At 37.7% G+C, this 17,758-nt stretch overlaps 1 protein-coding gene across 1 annotated transcript; it reads right to left on the bottom strand.

Moving 5' to 3' along the window:
* Nucleotides 1–6,644: 6,644 nt before the first annotated feature.
* On the bottom strand, nucleotides 6,645–11,871 carry SPAM1 (sperm adhesion molecule 1). The gene is made up of 3 exons (XM_054632070.2): nucleotides 10,713–11,871; nucleotides 9,146–9,235; nucleotides 6,645–7,352 (listed from the first exon to the last, which is right to left on the bottom strand). The coding sequence occupies exons 1-3, from the start codon at nucleotides 11,673–11,675 to the stop codon at nucleotides 6,645–6,647; spliced, it is 1,761 nt and encodes a 586-aa protein (XP_054488045.2). The 5' UTR covers nucleotides 11,676–11,871.
* Nucleotides 11,872–17,758: the final 5,887 nt, after the last annotated feature.

Raw genomic sequence — 17,758 nt, 5'->3', positions numbered from 1 at the left:
AGTGATTTATTCTGGTTGGACTGGGAAATAACTCAAAGGCAAATCACTAAACTTTCATTTTTCTGCTATGTATCTTGCAATTTTAAAAACTTGTTTTGGCCAAAGCAGTTACTGAATTTTGGGTGAATAGGTGAAATGTTTCTAGTTGCCTTAAAACTGATAAATATAAGAATTTCCCCCATCTCTCCTCATCTGGTGATGTGTAAAATAAAGACAGTCCATTTGTGAGAGTGATTTCTGGGAATGAAGTGGCTCTGATTACAACATGGAAGACAACTCACATAACATTCAGCAGTCCCTAGTTTTGCAAGAAATATTAAATTTTTACTGCTTGACTCAGTGTTCGAAGTTTACTTAAAAGTAGTGCTGGAAGTTTACTTAACAATGCATTGTAGATATAGTAACACTGAAAAAGGTATTACAGGCATATCCTCATAACAGGCTGGCAGAAGATGCACAGATAAATTCTAAAACATTAATTCAGTTGTACAATGATTGAAGTTTTCTATAATGTCTCAGGGGTTTGTCCAAGTTTAAACTTCTGTTATATTGTTCTATCTGTTATATCTTTTGCAAAACTGCATGATTATAAAAGTTATTCTTTATTTTACAGACTCTTTGGTAATAGAATATTGTACATAAGCATATTGTTGCCTTGCTAGAATTAGCAGCTCAGAGGACATTTGTTTTCATAGCTAAAAGCTATTCTGTTATCCTGTGTTGCTGTAGACAGACAAGCCACTTAACCTTTCTGGGAAACATTTAACCATTGATAAAGTATTTTAGTTTTCTGTCTTTTCTACTGAGTTTTACACACTGCAGGACCATTTTAGCAGTGTTATGGGACCACGCAGCACCCAGCTTGTTGAGTCTTCCAAGTGCTCTGAAGGGATAGCAAAGCAGCTTACTCGTTGCAGAGACTTATTTGTGCTATAAAAATTTATAAAAGTGTATCCTACATTTCAGGTAACAATGGTGGGGATGCAATAAACACATGGTCAGCAAAATGACTTCAACCAACACTGCATATCCAGATCTTTCACATTTGGGGAGAAACGACGTGTTTGAGACTCAGATTTGTAGTTCGGAGCACTACCAAAGAGATTGAACCCCAAATCTGTATTTTAAGCATTCATTCACTAAAATGCCTGAAAATTCACTAAACAGCTGAAGATCATAGAATGATTATGATTGGAAAAGACATCCAAGATCATCAAGTCCAACCTTTGAGTGATCACCACCTTGTAAACTAGACCATAGCACTAAGTGCCACATTTAGTTATTTCTTGAATGCTTCCAGGGATGGTGATTCAGCCTCCTCCCTGGGCAGGTCTTAAGGAGAAGAAGCTTTCAGCTGAATGAAATCTCCAGAGAAGAGAGCATGAGAAGAAGTAATGTCTCACTGGTATATTCAGGTTTGTCCTGATATACCAGATGTTTGGGGAAAAAAAACCTGTAGAATCAGTTACTTCTACTAGTGAGGCACTACATTAGGGAATGACTAGTCAACTTCTCTTTTTGTAGGCCAGAGTCAAGCTGCTGCATTGCTGAAGGGAACAGAAAACCGTGTTGAACTTTTTAGTGAGATACCCACCAGTGTCTGCATGTGTCATCTGTGCCCTCTGCTGGCTGCAGCCCCTGAGGCTCTAGTATGTGCCCTAAATTCTTGTCATGCTCTGGTGAGGGAAAAGTTGAAGAAGGATTTCTGTTAGGACTGCTAAAGTGGCAGATTAAGGTTTTAACTCAAAAACTCTGTGATTTGGATGCCTAAACTTGGTATATGCAGTTTGTGCTGAAATAGTAGATAGGATTTACAGGCAGCCTAAGTCTCTTATTAGCCCAGTGCCCTTAATTACTGCCTGCCCCAGCAACAAGGTACTTTGTACTCTGTTGTGACATTAACCATATTATTGTTGTGGGGCTGCAGGGTGCCCTTAGCCTCCCTTTAAACGGGTGGTTGTTTTGTCCCTGCCTCAGGAAATCATCACTTGACAGGCAAGCTGTCTCTTGTCTCAACCTGCTGGTAGCCTGAGGGAGCAGTGTGGTCCATGAGACTGCTAACATATGGTATATTTCTTCTGCAGGATCCTGAAGAGTTCTGTTGAATAAATATATTTCCTGATGTGAGAACAAAGGCAGAGACAGGTGATTGCATGTTGTCTAGAGCCCACATAAATATTGTGCTGAACACCACCCTCTGGAATTGTGTGCACAGAGCCAAAATGTCAATTGAATATATAATGATCCACGTTAATTTTCATGCTGTCTGTTTGTGTCTAATTACTAATCAGTAAAATACCTTATCAGTTACAAACTAAGGCTTATATAAGTATATACTAAAAAAGTCATCTAATTACTACTAAGGAGAACTATAATCAATATACCATGATGGTGGTAACACAGTAGTGAACATAATTAAATCCAAATTTATTCCCTTAAGGATGTTAATATTGATAGGTGCCTTTACATTATTGCCCTTTACTTTCTTATATTTAACAAAGGGACAACAAATGTGGGAAGCTTTGCAGTCCTGAGTGTCAGTAACAAAGAAGAGAGGATGACAGTGAAGAGCTGCAAGAGTATTGGAACAACTGCATGAAAGAACTATTCTCTAAAGAGCCTGATCCTTGACTGGCATACACAAAAGCTTAGAATTCATCTTGAATACAGCATGTTTACATGATGATCATCATCATGAAAAATATTGTGAAGCAGAATTAGTATCCAATGGAGCACTTCTGGAAAAACAGACAGGAAGGTCTGGGATAGCCACACTTTGGGAATCATTTAGAAGTGGTAAGGGATAAAGTTAGTCTAGTAAGCTTTTTGAATCTGTTTCCAGCTATCTATACAATGGCTTTCAGTAGCACAAGTAAAAAAATTACAAGAACTAGCAACAAAAAAAGTCTTTAGGAAAGATGAAATCATTAAACAAAGCACTATTTTTTTAAGACACACAATAAACATTTTTTGTATCAATGGTTTTTTTTTAAATGAAACTCATTACTCCAACTTGAAGTCTCAGGCCCTATTTTGCTGGCTATCTGCCAGTGCAAAAACAAAAAAAAAACTGGCACAAGCACAGTGTGAAAAAATCTTTCAAGTAAGTTTTAAGTGCATCTGCTTAAAGGATGGAATTTAGTTGTCATCTTAAAAAGGTCATCAGTGCTCCATAACTGAATGTGTTTTACAATTATGTAACTGTCTCTGCTGTCTTGTTGTTTGTACTGAAAAGTGATGGATAGGTACATGTAGAAATCTAATCTGTCTGGAAGTTGTCTAGAACTTATTGCACAGGTCTGAAATCTTCTGTACAATTCTTTGCTGATATATATATTTACAACAGGGTATCCCAGTGTGATGCAGGGAATAAAGCAAATTTTGCTGAACTCTTCAGGATTCTTATCACATCCTAAGCTGTCTACAAAGTGATCTTGCTGGCCTCTCAAAACATCTCTCCATATTGTCATTTTTACCCAAAAAACCCCTGTTAGGTGATGATTAGACTATGTTTTTATTCTGTTCAGATTCTTTAAGTGCCAATTGCCATCCCCCTTTGAAGTACTAATATCTTTGTATGTCCCAGAATAAGCAACACAAGAAATTAGATCCACATTTTTCAGATAGAGAAGAAGAATTTCAATTAAAATTTTAGCATAATGTCAAAACATCGAAGGAGGGTATTTAACAGCTTTCACTTAAACAGACCCTTTCATCAAACCCACTTTGCATTTCCCTGTCCCTAAGTATTGCCAGCCTGAGGTTTCTCTAGAAAGGAGAAATACAAAAATAATGAATGGCAATCAAAGTGAACTGTTCCTCTAGTGTTTAATCTTTTCAAAATTACAAGAATGCAAGAAATTAAAACTAAAAGGCTAACTTATGATTACAGGCAATACAGTGAATAGAAGAAAATCTCATTGGAAAAGGGTCCAATTTAGGAGAAAATAAATTTAGCTTTGAACATATGACAGTCACTGGCAATGCAAGCCATAGCACCCCTTTCCTTTTTTCCTTTTACTCCGTGGAGACTCACTGACTCCATGGTGACTCTTTATCATAGAAAATAGGTAAGACAAATATAATAAGAGAAAAAGAGAAAAATAATATATTTGGAAAATACTGTAATTTAACACATAGCAGACCTAAATCCTGAAGTCTGTAGGATTTAAAGCGTGAATTCCAGATACACGTAGGTAACATAAATAATTCTGAATGAACATTTGAAAGGTGGCTGGCAAAGCACTGTGCATCAGAGCACAAGGCAGGTAGCTACACATGCAGCTTAGGAAGGCACAGTTCATTGCAATAGACTGCTTTCCTCTCATCTTCCCTTTACTTTCCTGGTCCTGGCTGTTCTCAAGAAACAAAAAGGTATGGGATTGGATGAATAGGTCTAATATATCAGTTAGTGTGTTCCTTTATCTTTACAGTGAGCCTTGGGGAAAGGTTTGCAATATTAAGTAACAGGTAGATAAAAATGCTGAATGGGAAGAGACTGGTCTGTCCACATTCCCTACTGCTTCACTCTTTCATTTCTGCAGTTCATTTCCTCTGCATCCATTGGGAGGTCCTGGGTGCTCTGTTTCAACTCTTCTGTGATTTTTTTCTTCTCATTCCTCCTTTTATGGTGATTTCCTGCTTGAATCATCACAAATTTTCTGCTTGGTATTACCTGGCTGATAGTCAAAATTGTTCATGGCAAGACCTGCAGACTTTTTGAACAACCTGCAAGCTGTCTTACCATAAAGTGCTCAGATCCAGTATCTTTCAGTTTAGCCATGTCAAAGTGTTGTGAAAAAAATAGAATTTCATATAAGTCATACAAGTTTTGTTAAGGCATTGCCAGTGATGTTTCCCGTTTTTAGAAACTGTTTGATAGTTACCACAAATGCAGTGTGAAGGGAGTTCAGGCACAGGAGTTATGATACCAAGCCTTTTCTTTGCCCAAGATGAAATAACCAATATCAAAGCTGCAGTGGAAAAAAGCATGCTTTTGCACAGGTGATCAAAAGCAGATGGACTCTTTTGTGCTGAACAGTCTGCTGCACATCTATCTTTTTATTCATGATTCCACTTGGAACTGTAATGGCAGAAACAGCTTTGATTCGTGGACTTATCACTGTAACTGGGATGAGAAAATTGTTACTTCCTCTTGATAACATGATCTTCAAAAGCCATAAAACATTATTTCTCCATGTTAAGTCTAAAGGCTTCATCTATTTTTTCTGCATCTCTGTTATGACCAACAACCTGAAAATTCAAAGAAAATGGATATAATAATATATGTTTTCTGCTAGATTAAGGAATGAACTTTTTATAAGTAAATGGCCACTATATTGAAGTCCTGGTTATTTTCATCAGTGAGGCAGGCTATATCTGTAAGAGGTGGTGAATTATTTATGCAGATCATGCCTGGCTCTAGGGAGATTTTTAATGTATCCATGCCAGCAGCCACTCTTCACCCATCGGAAGGCCAACTGTCTATTAAGCATCTGACATAATAATTTGAAAAGGTTATTTTATCAACTAAACTGCAGCTAATTGCTTCTAAATGCTTCAACTGACTATATGTTTATCATAACTAGACTCCTGATGTGATACTGAGAGTAGTTTTCTTCTGAGATATCTCTGCTACTTTCTCACTGCTTTTGGCAATGGAATAGTATTAAGCAAATACTTTCAGTTCTGTCAGCAAACTGAATCAGAAAGGTGGTCCTGAGATTGTCTCAGGTCTCCAGTGACACTTATCTTTCTGCCTCCACTACTGGGTTTTCCTAAGGAGCAAAATGGTTTTCACCAAAGAGACTCCTCAGGAATAACAAGGCACACAGTCCCATGCACAGACTTTTATTAACATGGCACATACAGCCCTATGCACTTTCTAGGGATGGCTGGCTGGAGAAACTAGGACTGGTGACCTGTGCTGCAGGGAATGCACAGGCAGAGCAGATGAGTTGTGAGTACTGGCAAGACAAAACAACTGGAAACCAAGAAAGGGATATCTGAAATAAGGGAGAGGGTTTGTGAGAAGAAAGGATAAACTGCTACAGCTCAATTTTTAAATAATGAAGCTGTAATATTCAAAGTCAACATTGACACTGAAATTAGAACCTTTTGAAGAGTTACAAATATATTTAATTAAAATAAAAGCTACAGCATCCCTAAAGGTTTTGTGGAAAGTGGAGGAACATTACATTAATAAGATAAATTTTATGCTGAAAAGCTCCACAGATCTAAAGTTAAGCCAAATATTTTAAGAGATAATTCCATTCATATGGAATGAAATTAATTTTTGCATAGAACATCAAGTCTGATGACTTATTTTACATATTATATATTTATCTGTCTTAACTTGAAGTAGACAAAAGCGCATTGTCAACCATTACTTTTTTCCAAATATAACAGTTAAAAATGTAAACTGTAAAAAAATGTTTCTTATTCTGGATTATCCTCTCATATAGCATAGTCAGTATATATAGACCAATACCTCTTTGGCACAGATAGTAGTTTATAGAACTAAACTGAGGAAATACATTCAAGCTGAAGTGGTACCTATGGATTAGAAAAGGTTACCTGATAAGACCATAAGCCTTTCAGGAATTATTTAGTTTGTTTGTTTTGTAAAAAAACCCTTGAGAATTTCAAATATAGTCAAGGAAAAGGATATTCTCGCTTTCATGGATCATTTGTATTAAGTTTCTCAAAAGGAGAATTAAGTGAAACAGACTAAACATCCTTATCTTATAGGATGAAGAACTAATGAAAGTACGAGTATCATTTTCTTCTAAATCATAGCTACTGGCAGCTGTAACAGTGTTATTATATTCTCCAGTTGTTATATTAAGTATATTATTTCCAAAGGTAGATTGGAAATCTTCTACTTCAGGATGTGTAGATAATGTCACCTTACTCTCAGAGGTTAATGAAAATGCAGTTCTGTTAGACAGGATCTTTTCTTCAGAGCCTTCTATGTTAGAAAGTGAATTTGAGGATATCTGAATGCAAATATCTTCTGAAATGCAAGCATGGAGGTAATGGATGTCATTTATGTCAGCTCTAGGTTCACAGCTGTGCCCTGCATAACAATGGCAATCAAATTTTTCTATGAATGTTTGCAGATCCTGATATGATGGTTGCCCTTGTAAAGTGTATTTTCCATCCTTTGTCATTTGAATTGCAATATTCTCAGGGTTCAAGTGAAGATAGTCACTGGAATTCCATTTTTTCCGTGCACAAGCACCAGAGTCTTGGCAAAGCACTTGGCTACATATTCTGGCTGCCATTGTGACGTTGATGAGGTATGGGGTCAAAGTCCTCCTGAGGTAGTTGTCCAGAGTTCTACAGGTGTTCTGTGAAAAGAGCATTATACCTCCACAGTTTAGTATGGAAACCATTAAAATGCTGTCATTCTCATAACAGTACCACAGTACATATCTATAAATGTTTCCCCTGAGGATTTGATAATAGCTATAAGTTGTTGTTGGAAGCAAATTTATCTGAGAAGCTGTTATAAAATTCAAGGATCCTAGCAAATTCATGTTGTATAGTTGCTGGAGATGTTACAAAAAGCAGTTAGATCAGAAAGCAATTGTCTTTAAGCTTTCATTTTATCTCTATATTTCATGTAGCTTTTTGAATCAGATGTATTTAAAGACATTTCATGAAGACTTGAAGTTCTTTTTTAAGTCTTAAATAGTTTGAATGAGTCTGGGAAAAAAACTCACACTACTTCAGTCTAAAAAATACTTTTTCTATCAAGTAGTCTCTGAGCCTTTCCAGCTTTCCCCTGACCTGAATAGCTTGGCTACAGGGTAGGGACCTTTCATGGCATTTTTAAATGAAAAGAATTGTAGTTGAATGGTCAAATTGAAGGTATGCTAGGACAATTGATTGTTCTAACTGATCATGAAATTGGCCTATGTTCTGTGCATTCATGGCACAGTTTAATAACCAGAAGGTTTGGGAGCTCTCTGTTTCTGACATTATGGGCCTTTGCCCAATACTGCATGTGGATGTGCCTAATATTTATACCCATGGAGATCACTTTGGTGAATCTAAGATGTATGTAGGTTTTTCAGTTTTCTTCTAGGTATATATATAAATACTTCCAAGAAATTTTGGTTGATGCAGAAGTGAGGCTTAGAGGAATATTTAATTGCTGAAATGCTAGTGACTGTGAAAGCTGTAAAAAATCAGGTGCAATTAGTGTTACAAATACATAGTCTGACTGATCTGTGGAGAGTTATTTTTTTCCTCACAGGAATCTCAAAATTAAGACAATAAAAGTTGCTGCTCATCTATATTCTGATATTGAGATAATGGGCAGAAAAGTTCCAGGTGTAACTGATATCCTTTCTCAAAGGCAGGCACATACAAAAAAGTCAAGGTATCATGCTTTGGGGAATAACAACCTTACAGAGCTGTGGAGGTGTATTTTGCTATGCTTTCTGTGACAGGTGGTTTGTCAGAGATGAAGCATTTTGGTTCATTGCACTATTGCACTCAGAAGACTCTTTCCATACAATAGTTTGTTAAATCTAACTTACCTGGTTATGAATGATCTACCTGGAAAGAATTATGAGAACATCCTTGTAACAGTTCTCAAACTATGCATTTCCCCTTCCTAAAACAAACTAGAGCTTTTTTCTTTGACTCAGATGTTTCATACAATGAAATTAATCAAAGTAGTATTTGCAACACACAGAACAGGCTAGGGCTGTACTTTTACAGACTGACTTCTATTGTTGCCAAGTTCACCACTCCAAAAAGCAGAAGAGTCTTCTAAAAATTGTTCCAGGCAAGCCCACGTAATTTTCTTTTTACTTCATGACTAAAATGAAGTGAAGAGATAGTAATTCTTTTGTATACTAATTAAACAAGTGCTAACTTGCCTGTGGTTATCATAGTAATTTGTCCAGTTACCCAGAGTCAACAGAACTGAGACATTGAAAGATTGAACTCTTGTTCTGTGTAGCCAATGATGACCTTAATAAGCCTCAGATATGCTTGGGTTTTGACTACAAGAAACTGCTGGCAATATGGAGTCATCATTTTAAAAGTAGATGTAAGTGATCAAAATGTTTTACATCCTTTTTACTTTATTTCTCCTTAAAAATTTCATATAATAATTGGTGTAGCATACCTTATTTTGTGTTAAATTCATATCACCCCAAATCACAATTCCAGAAGCACCCAGTGCAGCAGATTCTCCAATGGTATTTACCAGGTCATCCTGAAGGAAAATATGCAAAGAATCATATAAATGTAAGTAACTTATAACATAAGGGCAAATGAAAAAATGCATATAGTAAATGACATATCCACAATAACTACTTTAAGACAGCAAGCAATGATACACAATACAAATGTCCTACTCGCAATTGCACAATTTTATCCTGGAATTGGATTGCACAGGTGACACCAGAAAATGATGCCAACAATATCCAATTTATAAATGTCATCTGGTTAAAAAAACAAGGCTGTAAAACTGAGCCAGTGCTTAGGCATATGACATACACTCCTCCAGCCATGTTACAGCTTATTTTGCTGCATTGCCTCCTGGCTGCTCAGAGTTGGTAGCAACTGGTTTCAGTAATGCTGTGGGATAGAAATACTGGAAAGCACAGCTTGCTTTTTTTTTTTTAAATTTAATTTCTGTTACCACAAAATGCTACAACAGAAAAGATGCAAGAGAAGGAGCTTTCAACAGTAGGAATCTCCCTTTTCCAGAGAATGTCTCTGGTCTTTTATAGAGATTGATTTGGAAAATTTGTTTCTCTTCATTTATCCTTTTAGGGTCAGCTCTTAGACCAGCCCTAGAAAATGTTAAGGCGTATATGGGATGGGAGAGGACTATGATAAAGACAAAACAATAAAAAAGAAAGTTACCGTAGGGCACAACACACGCACACACAAAATTAACGTAAAGGTTATAGGATTTCAATTATTAATTGGGATCCCAGCAGGGCCCCTGAAGCACCCCTTGCTCCCTGAAAGTATCCACAGAACTGGGGGCAACACTTGCTAATGCTCTGTCCAGAATGTGGGAGGACACCAGGTAGAATGCCATCACCAGGACTCTAACTTCCCCATCCTCATGGGCTGGAACAACAACAAGAGATTCTCCAGAGTGGTGGCATCTCCTATAGGGAGGGTGTCTATGAAAATGTGATGGGAAATATAGCCAGAACTGCAATAAGATGATTGGATTTTAATCAGAGCCTAACCTTAACTAACCCATGACATGCTGAAATACCATTTTTGTACTTGAGTACAACTAAGGACAGATTTTTTTCACTAGCTTTAAACATGTTTTAAGGAAAGAAAGACTCCATTGTTTTGTATTTTTTTCTTATAACTTAAAAAGTAGGCAGTAGGTGAGCCCAGTATTACTAATTCTCTGCAAAACTTTACTCATATTCCTTTCCTCTGACCAGGTGTGCTAAATATGTTTTCTAGTTTTGTGATATTTTGTTACATGTGAGGACAACTCAGAGAATAAAACACTATTTGATAAATATAATGAGAACAGTTTGAAAATAGACCTCTTAGTGTTTCGTTTGGTTAAATTTTTTTGATGGATTAATTTAATTTTTTAGACAAAATTGCACACTTCTTTCTGATGCAAGTTAGTATATTTGCTAAATAAGTGTCACCTGGTGATTTTTTGCCATATAAATTTGAACTCTTTAAGGTCTAGCTTCACTCACCTCAGAGAGATATTCCTCATAGACATCTGTGAATACTGGACGTGTATATACAAAAACTGGAAGGGGATGACTAGAGTTAGAGACATAGGAATTTCTAATGGCTTCCTGAACTCTGTGGCGAACAAAGAGTTGAGCATTTCTGGAAGATTTTAAGGCTGTCTCTAGATAGATAGATGGATAAAGTGCTGTGCTTTTCTCCCACAACCAGTTAAGCTCATTATTTCGTTCTATTTCAATATCTAAACAGGCTCCTGTATAATTGTGGGGGTTTTGTTTGTAATCATAGTTATAACAGTCTGGATAAAGGTAATATCCCCACAGACGATTTGGTTTCGTTTCTATGCCCAGCTCCAAAGTTTCCAACATAAATGATTTTGCTGCAAACTCAAATTCCATTTTAGCTATAGCTCTGGCTTCGGCTTCGGATAGACTGAGGTCTCTCTGCTGAACTAACTCAATGGATTCCTGTCTATAAATATCTTTTGATCCCCAGTTCCTTATCCACACAGGTCTCCAGTTTTCCCAGTCAATGACAGCCAATCCAAGCTGTTCATCTGAAGGAATGTAGAACTGGATGTCCTCTTTGGCTTTTTTTAAATGATTTTCCAGCAGTGAGAGTTGAGGGAGTCCTCCATTGAATGCCTCTCCTGTGACTTCATTTTTGTAAGGGTAGTATCCAAGCCTGTCTGGATAGAAGAGAGTGATGTTTTGCCCAATGGATGTCTTTAGTGTACTTCCAATTAGAGGGAAAAAATTCATGTCCAGCTGCACTCCAGTCCTTTCAGTACAAAGTTCTGTAGGAGCATTCCAGATAGAAAGGAAAGGTGAATTAGAAACAAGTGGACGAGCTCTTATGTTCAGAGATGAGCAGCAAGAAACTAGAAGAGTGGCAAACACCACACCAGTTGCTACAGGGTATGTACAGGTAACACAGATGCCAAAACTTTGTCTCACAGTTTCCATTGTAGTATGTGCAGTGACATTAGGTGCTTCTGATCAGACAAAAATTAAATGCTCTCTGGGTGTTCAGAAGGTTGGTAGTCTGTCAAAAATTTTATTGTAAAATATACTTCTTCAGATTAATACCTATTAAGCAATATTCCTTGGATGTGAAATAGGGGTGTCCTTTTTACAAGGCTCTCTGTCATTTCAGGCTCCAGGAAACTTTCCAACAACTTCTCAGACCTAATGCAGAAAAAGAAACAAATGTGAAGTAAGAAATTATAACTATTTAATTTCTAACCTTGAAACAAGTACCATTTCTAATATTGAATATATTGTAATGCTTGAATACAATTACCCTTTGAAGAAAAAGAACAATGTACAACCATAGAGAAATAAACTGTACTATTCCACTGTCATTTTTATGCCTAAAAAATAGATTTAAAAAAAACCCCTAGATTTAAAACAGGCAGTGGAACAGTATTCAGTGGCTCATAGATCAGAGTAAGTGTGCTCAGAAATACTCCAGACTGTCAGTTAAATGTCTGTAAAAATGAGCAGTTTCACAGTGACTTCTTTTAATCAACAGCAATATATTATTTCTCACCTACATCAAAATAAAGTTCTGATCCTTCATTTGTTAAATTTACAGAGTCCTTAAGGGAAGATACAAGATAATATAAAACAAACCTGGGCTGTTTTACACTTGCGAAAAACCAATCGATGGATACTCATTTAACCCAGTGAGGTATCTGAAATATTGTAGGCACTCTATCTTCTGTCCAGGCCTCTTTTAAACAGGTTCAAAAACCTGTGAATCACTATGGTATATGGCTGGCTGTATGTTATTTCAGGCCATTTGAGATGTACAGATTAAGTGGCCCTGAGTCAAAGTCTGCCCAGGGGTGTAGGTCAATAGGAAAGCTGAGGCTGTCCATACACCCACAATGAGCAGTCACATTTAGTGGCGACAGCCTCAGTGCAGGCATCAGCTTTTACATAGAATCCCACTAGCTGAAGCATTCTCTGTGCAGTAACTCCTAAATCTACATTCCTTCTGATTTTGAAATGGTTCAAACCTCAATTTGACACTTTCTGTAGTAGAGACCTTGTGATGAGGCAATAGAGTACGTAAGGATTATACAAGAGTGTACACAAAAATATAGCAGTCACCATGAAGTGGGCCATGGAGTGGCTGGCAATGTAAAATCTCTAAGGACAGATTCAAGAAAAAAAGCAAATAATATTTTAGTTTGTATTTATTGAATTCAGCCAGGAGTGGAATCTACAAATTGTTGTATAGAATCAGCAGATGGATTGAAATCTAAACATTCATGCAGATATTTCATCATTCCACAGCTGTTGATGTGATAAGTAAAGAAACCCTGCCAAGAATCAGTTTTATAAACCAAACTTGGATCATAGATCCAATTACCAGGAAGGAAGGTAGCTCTGTTCATTTAAATTGCTTCAAGAGCAGTACCTCATTTGCATGACATCTGCTTGATGAAACTTGTAGAAAAGCTGTCTGCATGCATTTCCCACAGCTGCCCAGAGGTGACAGCAGGAAAAAGTCATTTCTCCTCCGAGCTAAACAATTTTGGCTCTCTCATGTCTCCTCATATGACAAATGCTATAATCCCTTATTCATCTTTGGAGCAATTTGCTAGATTTGCTCCAGTATGCCCATTGCTTTGTTGTACTGGGAAGCTCAGTTGTGGACACAACACTCCAGATGTGGCATCATCAGTGCTAAAGAGAGGAATAAACACAGTGCTTGACATGGTGGTGGTGTATACTCTTGTTAATGACACTCAAAAGGCTGTTGGTCTTCATTGCTGCAAAGATTCATTACTCAATCCAGTCAACTTTGTAGAGCCTACTCTACAACTTCATTCCAGCCATTCAGCTCACAAGCCTGTACTGGTACATGGGGTTATTCCTCTTCAGGTGTAGGGCTCAGTGTTTTCATACATTGGACTTCATGAGGTTCCTGTCAGCCTCTTTCTCCAGTCTGTGGAGGTCCCTCTAAATGGCAGCATGATCCTGTGGCATATCAACCCCTCCCAAGTCTGGATTATCTGTAAACTTGCCACATGAACACTCTTCCCCAGGAATTAATCAGGATGTTATATAGTATTGGACCTAGTATGAAGCCTTAGTGTACATTTCTAGGAACAGGCCTCCAGCTGTACATCCTGGACTGATCTCAACCCTGTGAGCCTGACAGTTCAGCCAGTTTTCAGTTTCACTATCCAGTTATCTATCTTGTACTTAATCAGTGAAAACGTTACAGGAGACTCTGTTGAAAGCCTTGCTAAAATCAACAGTATCCCATGTCTCCCCTTGTCCACCAAGCCAGTCATCTCTTTAGAGAAGGCTCCCAGGTTGGGCAGGCCTAATTTTCTCTTTGTTAATCCACGCTGACTACTTGCAATCACATTCTCATTCCTAATGTAAATGTTTTCCAGGATTATTTGCTCTCTCAGCCTCCCAGGGTTTGGGGTGAGGCTGGTCAGAGCAGCTTGTAATTCTTTGGATGTTCTTTTTTTAACCTTTTTAAGAAAGGAGTTACATTTGCTTTCTTCTAGACCTTGGAACCTCCCCCAGTCACTGTGACTATTCAAAGATTATCAAGAGTGACTTTATAATGACATCAGCACCTTCTTCAGCACATACCACTCCTTGCAGGCACATGCCATTATGTGCCATAAACTTGTGTGTGTCCAGTCTGCATAAATGTTCCTGACCTTGCTTGTCCTTTGCTACTGGATCTCCAGCCAGCACTATGCCCACATTTTTCTTGTCTTCTGCTGCTTCTATACCTCTAGAAGCCCTTCACACATCTTGCCAGATTCAGCTCCAGGTGGGCTCTGGGTTTCTTAACCAGATCCCAACAGCTCAAATAGTGTTTCTTGTTCACTTGTCCCTGCTAGTACCTCATGTTTGCTTTCTTTCTATGTCTGAGCTTTGCCAAGAGCTCATCCTGCCATTTCTTGATTTCCTGAATGTGGAGATTTTTGAGCTTGGAAAAGGTGATTCTTTAAAATCAGTCAGCTCCTGGACCCTTCTCTCCAGGGCTGTCTCCCAAGGAATTCTTCCAAGCTGATGCCTCTAGATCTCTAGATGCCAAAATGTGCTTTCCTGAAGGCAGTTGTTATGATCTTGCTATTTCCTTTGTTGCCTCTTTTCAAGATCCTGAACTCCACCATCTCATAATCACTACAGCCAAGACCCAGCCTTCACATTTCCTGTTTGTAACTATGAGGTACACCAGAGCATCTCTCTTCCTGGCTCCTGCATTATCCTAAGTGACACTTCCTGAGAGAATGCAGATGGAGACTTCCAGGACATACTTAAAGAATTCTGTACTGAAATTCTGCAAAAAATACTTTTTCCACTTATGCAAATACAGCTTATTCAAATTAAATAAATTTTCACACATAACCAGCTGATGCACACCAGCATTTGCCAGAATGGTGATCTTTTATGTGATTGGTTTGATCATAAGTGGGAAGACCTCAGAAAGAAGCTGTAGGAGTAGTTTGGCTTTTTCTGTTCCTCTGGCTTTGATTATAAGATATTTCTTGCCCCCATTGAAGGCAGAAAACTACAGAACACAAATTTTATTATTTGTTCCTGTAAGATTGTTTTTATGAGTGGATTTCAGTAATAGGCTGACTTGATGTAAAGTAAAAGAGGAAAACATTGTTTGGAATGTTACATTTACTGGTTTTGCTAGAACTCATTTATTATTGGCTAATTTTGCAAAGTTAAATGTAACAGTTTGTTGGGAAATGATTTTCCCCCAAATCTTACTGTGATGTACTCTACTGAGTAGGAGTTAACAGATTATTTTATGTGATGGTTTCCAGTTAAAAGGATTGCCTTCATCCCAGCCTAACAATGACAGCTCTGATAAATATTACTCTCTTCAGTCTCCTTGATGGTGGTCTAAGTGAGCTGAGTCAGAAGGCTGCCCTTCTCCTTGTCAAAAAGTCATTTACTTTACAATCTATTAACACTAATTGTTCATGGGATACCTGACTGGAAGTACGTGTTGATGGAGCTAAGTGCCTTTTGTCTAGGGAAAAAGCTTTGACTTTAGATTTTCCCAAATCTGGCATTTGTAAAGGTTAAGCATTACAGGAAATCATATTAATTTTCTTGGCTTAATTATTGCATCATTTTTCACGGCATAAACTGGACTGCAGAAACACACATGGTTGAAAGTGCAAGTGTGCTCTTGTGTTTTGGAAACTACACAATCATGGATTTGGGCCATGCCACATGTCCCTGAAAAAGTGGATTCTGAAAAGGCTCCACTAGACCAAAGAGAGTCTGAAAACAAAAGGGAAAGAAGTATTATACATACCCTTGGACTTCACACAATCCACCAAAATGGATCGTGGAGTGCATCAAAAAGCAGTGGTCATACCATTTGGCTTATGTTCAAAGCTTGCCACTAAACATTAGAGGAATTCAGCTTTGAGGCTTTTTATGAAAATAAGACATGAGAGTCCACATTCAGCCTTGATATAATTAGACATTGCTTAGTCAAGTCAGATCTGCTAACATTAAACTTAAGCCAATAAACAAAAAGAGTATCTCATGTTATCTGTTAATAGTGTTAATTACACTTACTGAATTTCAAACAGGAGTCTGTAAAATCTTGCACTTCCACTGTTTTAGTTTGACCACACGAAAGCAGGCGTGCTCTTCATGATTTCTGAGGCAGAAGGTGGGTGTCACTGAACTGTGCTATCTTGTTGAACAACAGCATGTAAGAACACTTGTAGTGCCAGGGTTGTTGTTTTAGAGTACAGATTACATACTTCTCGTGTGTTTATTAACTGTTCTTTTCATCACCAGCAGTATGATATTGCTTATTAGTTAATGGCATAATAACAAAAAAAATACAGATGTGAAAATTGGCTGGTCTTTTCCCTATGCCAAAGAAAATATGGATATAAAAGTTGCATGTAGAACTGCAGGCTTTTATGGGACAGAAGAATCTCTTTGCATTTAAGTCTTTAAATGCCTGAGGCTGTGATGTAAGGTATATGGTCAAGAATGCAGATAGGACCATAATATTTAAGGATTTATTCCTTAGTCTTTTGTTTTCATATAAACACTAGCTACTTCAGTGTAGAAATAACTCTTGATGTTACAGACAAAATAAGGTATTAGACAGTGTAACTTAAGTTCTTGGGAAAAGTTGCATTGTATTTTCCTTTATCTGAAGGTTACAAAAATATAAAGTTGTACAGATGTCTAAGGACTCAATTCTAGCTTCTGTGAAGATGTCAGCACTGATTAAGTCCTAAGGAGAGATAGAATAAACTTCTGAGGAGCAGACTAAGTCTATATTAAATGTTAAGGTATTTAAACTTGGAAGAAACCTGAAGGAGAATCCAAAGCATTTTTTAACATTGCCAACAATACTGATGCAGCCATACAGAGTCTCTCTAGATAGGATCAAATCAGCCCACACTGCTGGGAAACAGCTCTCTGAGGTCAGCACATGTATTTTTTATAGATCGGTGGAAAACAGTCAATGTGTCTGGTATCTGTCCTGCTGTCCTTGGGTGCCCCAGTGGTGCTACTATGAGAAATGGCCCCATTCCCTTCCATTCTGTTCTGGAGGGGCCTTTCTTCTGGATGAAGGGGACAGTATCACTGTTGCAACTTCAAATTAAACCCTCCTCTTTTTAGGGAGGCATGTTCTGGCTAGAGGCTGTTTGTTCATTACAAACAGGTATCAGAGTCATGAAACAGCCACAGAAGAAAAGGAAGTATAACCTTGTAGTTGTATTGCATTCCCCATTTGTGACACTTTTGGTATTTCTTAAAGAAGAGCCAACGACATTCAGTTAACACAAACACACATGGGTGTTGTAAAGATGAACATTTGCGAGGAATAGAAAGCTCCACAGAAAGCAGGTCCACCTCTGGAAGTGTGAACCATCTGTGGTACACAGCTGATGGCAGGTTCAACCTGTGAAAGGTGATATTTGCATAGAGGATGTGGCCTCATTGTTACAAGCACATTAAGCTTAACATCTCTGTAAAGTCAATTTGGTAAGCACTGATCTTGACAGTGG

This window comes from Agelaius phoeniceus, chromosome 5 (assembly GCF_051311805.1).
Source record: "Agelaius phoeniceus isolate bAgePho1 chromosome 5, bAgePho1.hap1, whole genome shotgun sequence".
Lineage (NCBI taxonomy): Eukaryota > Metazoa > Chordata > Aves > Passeriformes > Icteridae > Agelaius > Agelaius phoeniceus.
The sequence above is the reverse complement of the archived record's forward strand: the minus strand, read 5'-3'. Positions and strand labels throughout refer to the sequence as shown.

Coding starts and splice junctions, on each gene's coding strand:
- SPAM1 (XM_054632070.2), bottom strand. CDS start 11,675: ATGGAAACTGTGAGACAAAGTTTTGGCATCTGTGTTACCTGTACATAC. Junction 9,236..10,712: donor ATGAGGAATATCTCTCTGAG/GTGAGTGAAGCT, acceptor ATTTTCCTTCAG/GATGACCTGGTAAATACCAT. Junction 7,353..9,145: donor TGAATTTAACACAAAATAAG/GTATGCTACACC, acceptor CTCTTTTCACAG/AACACCTGTAGAACTCTGGA.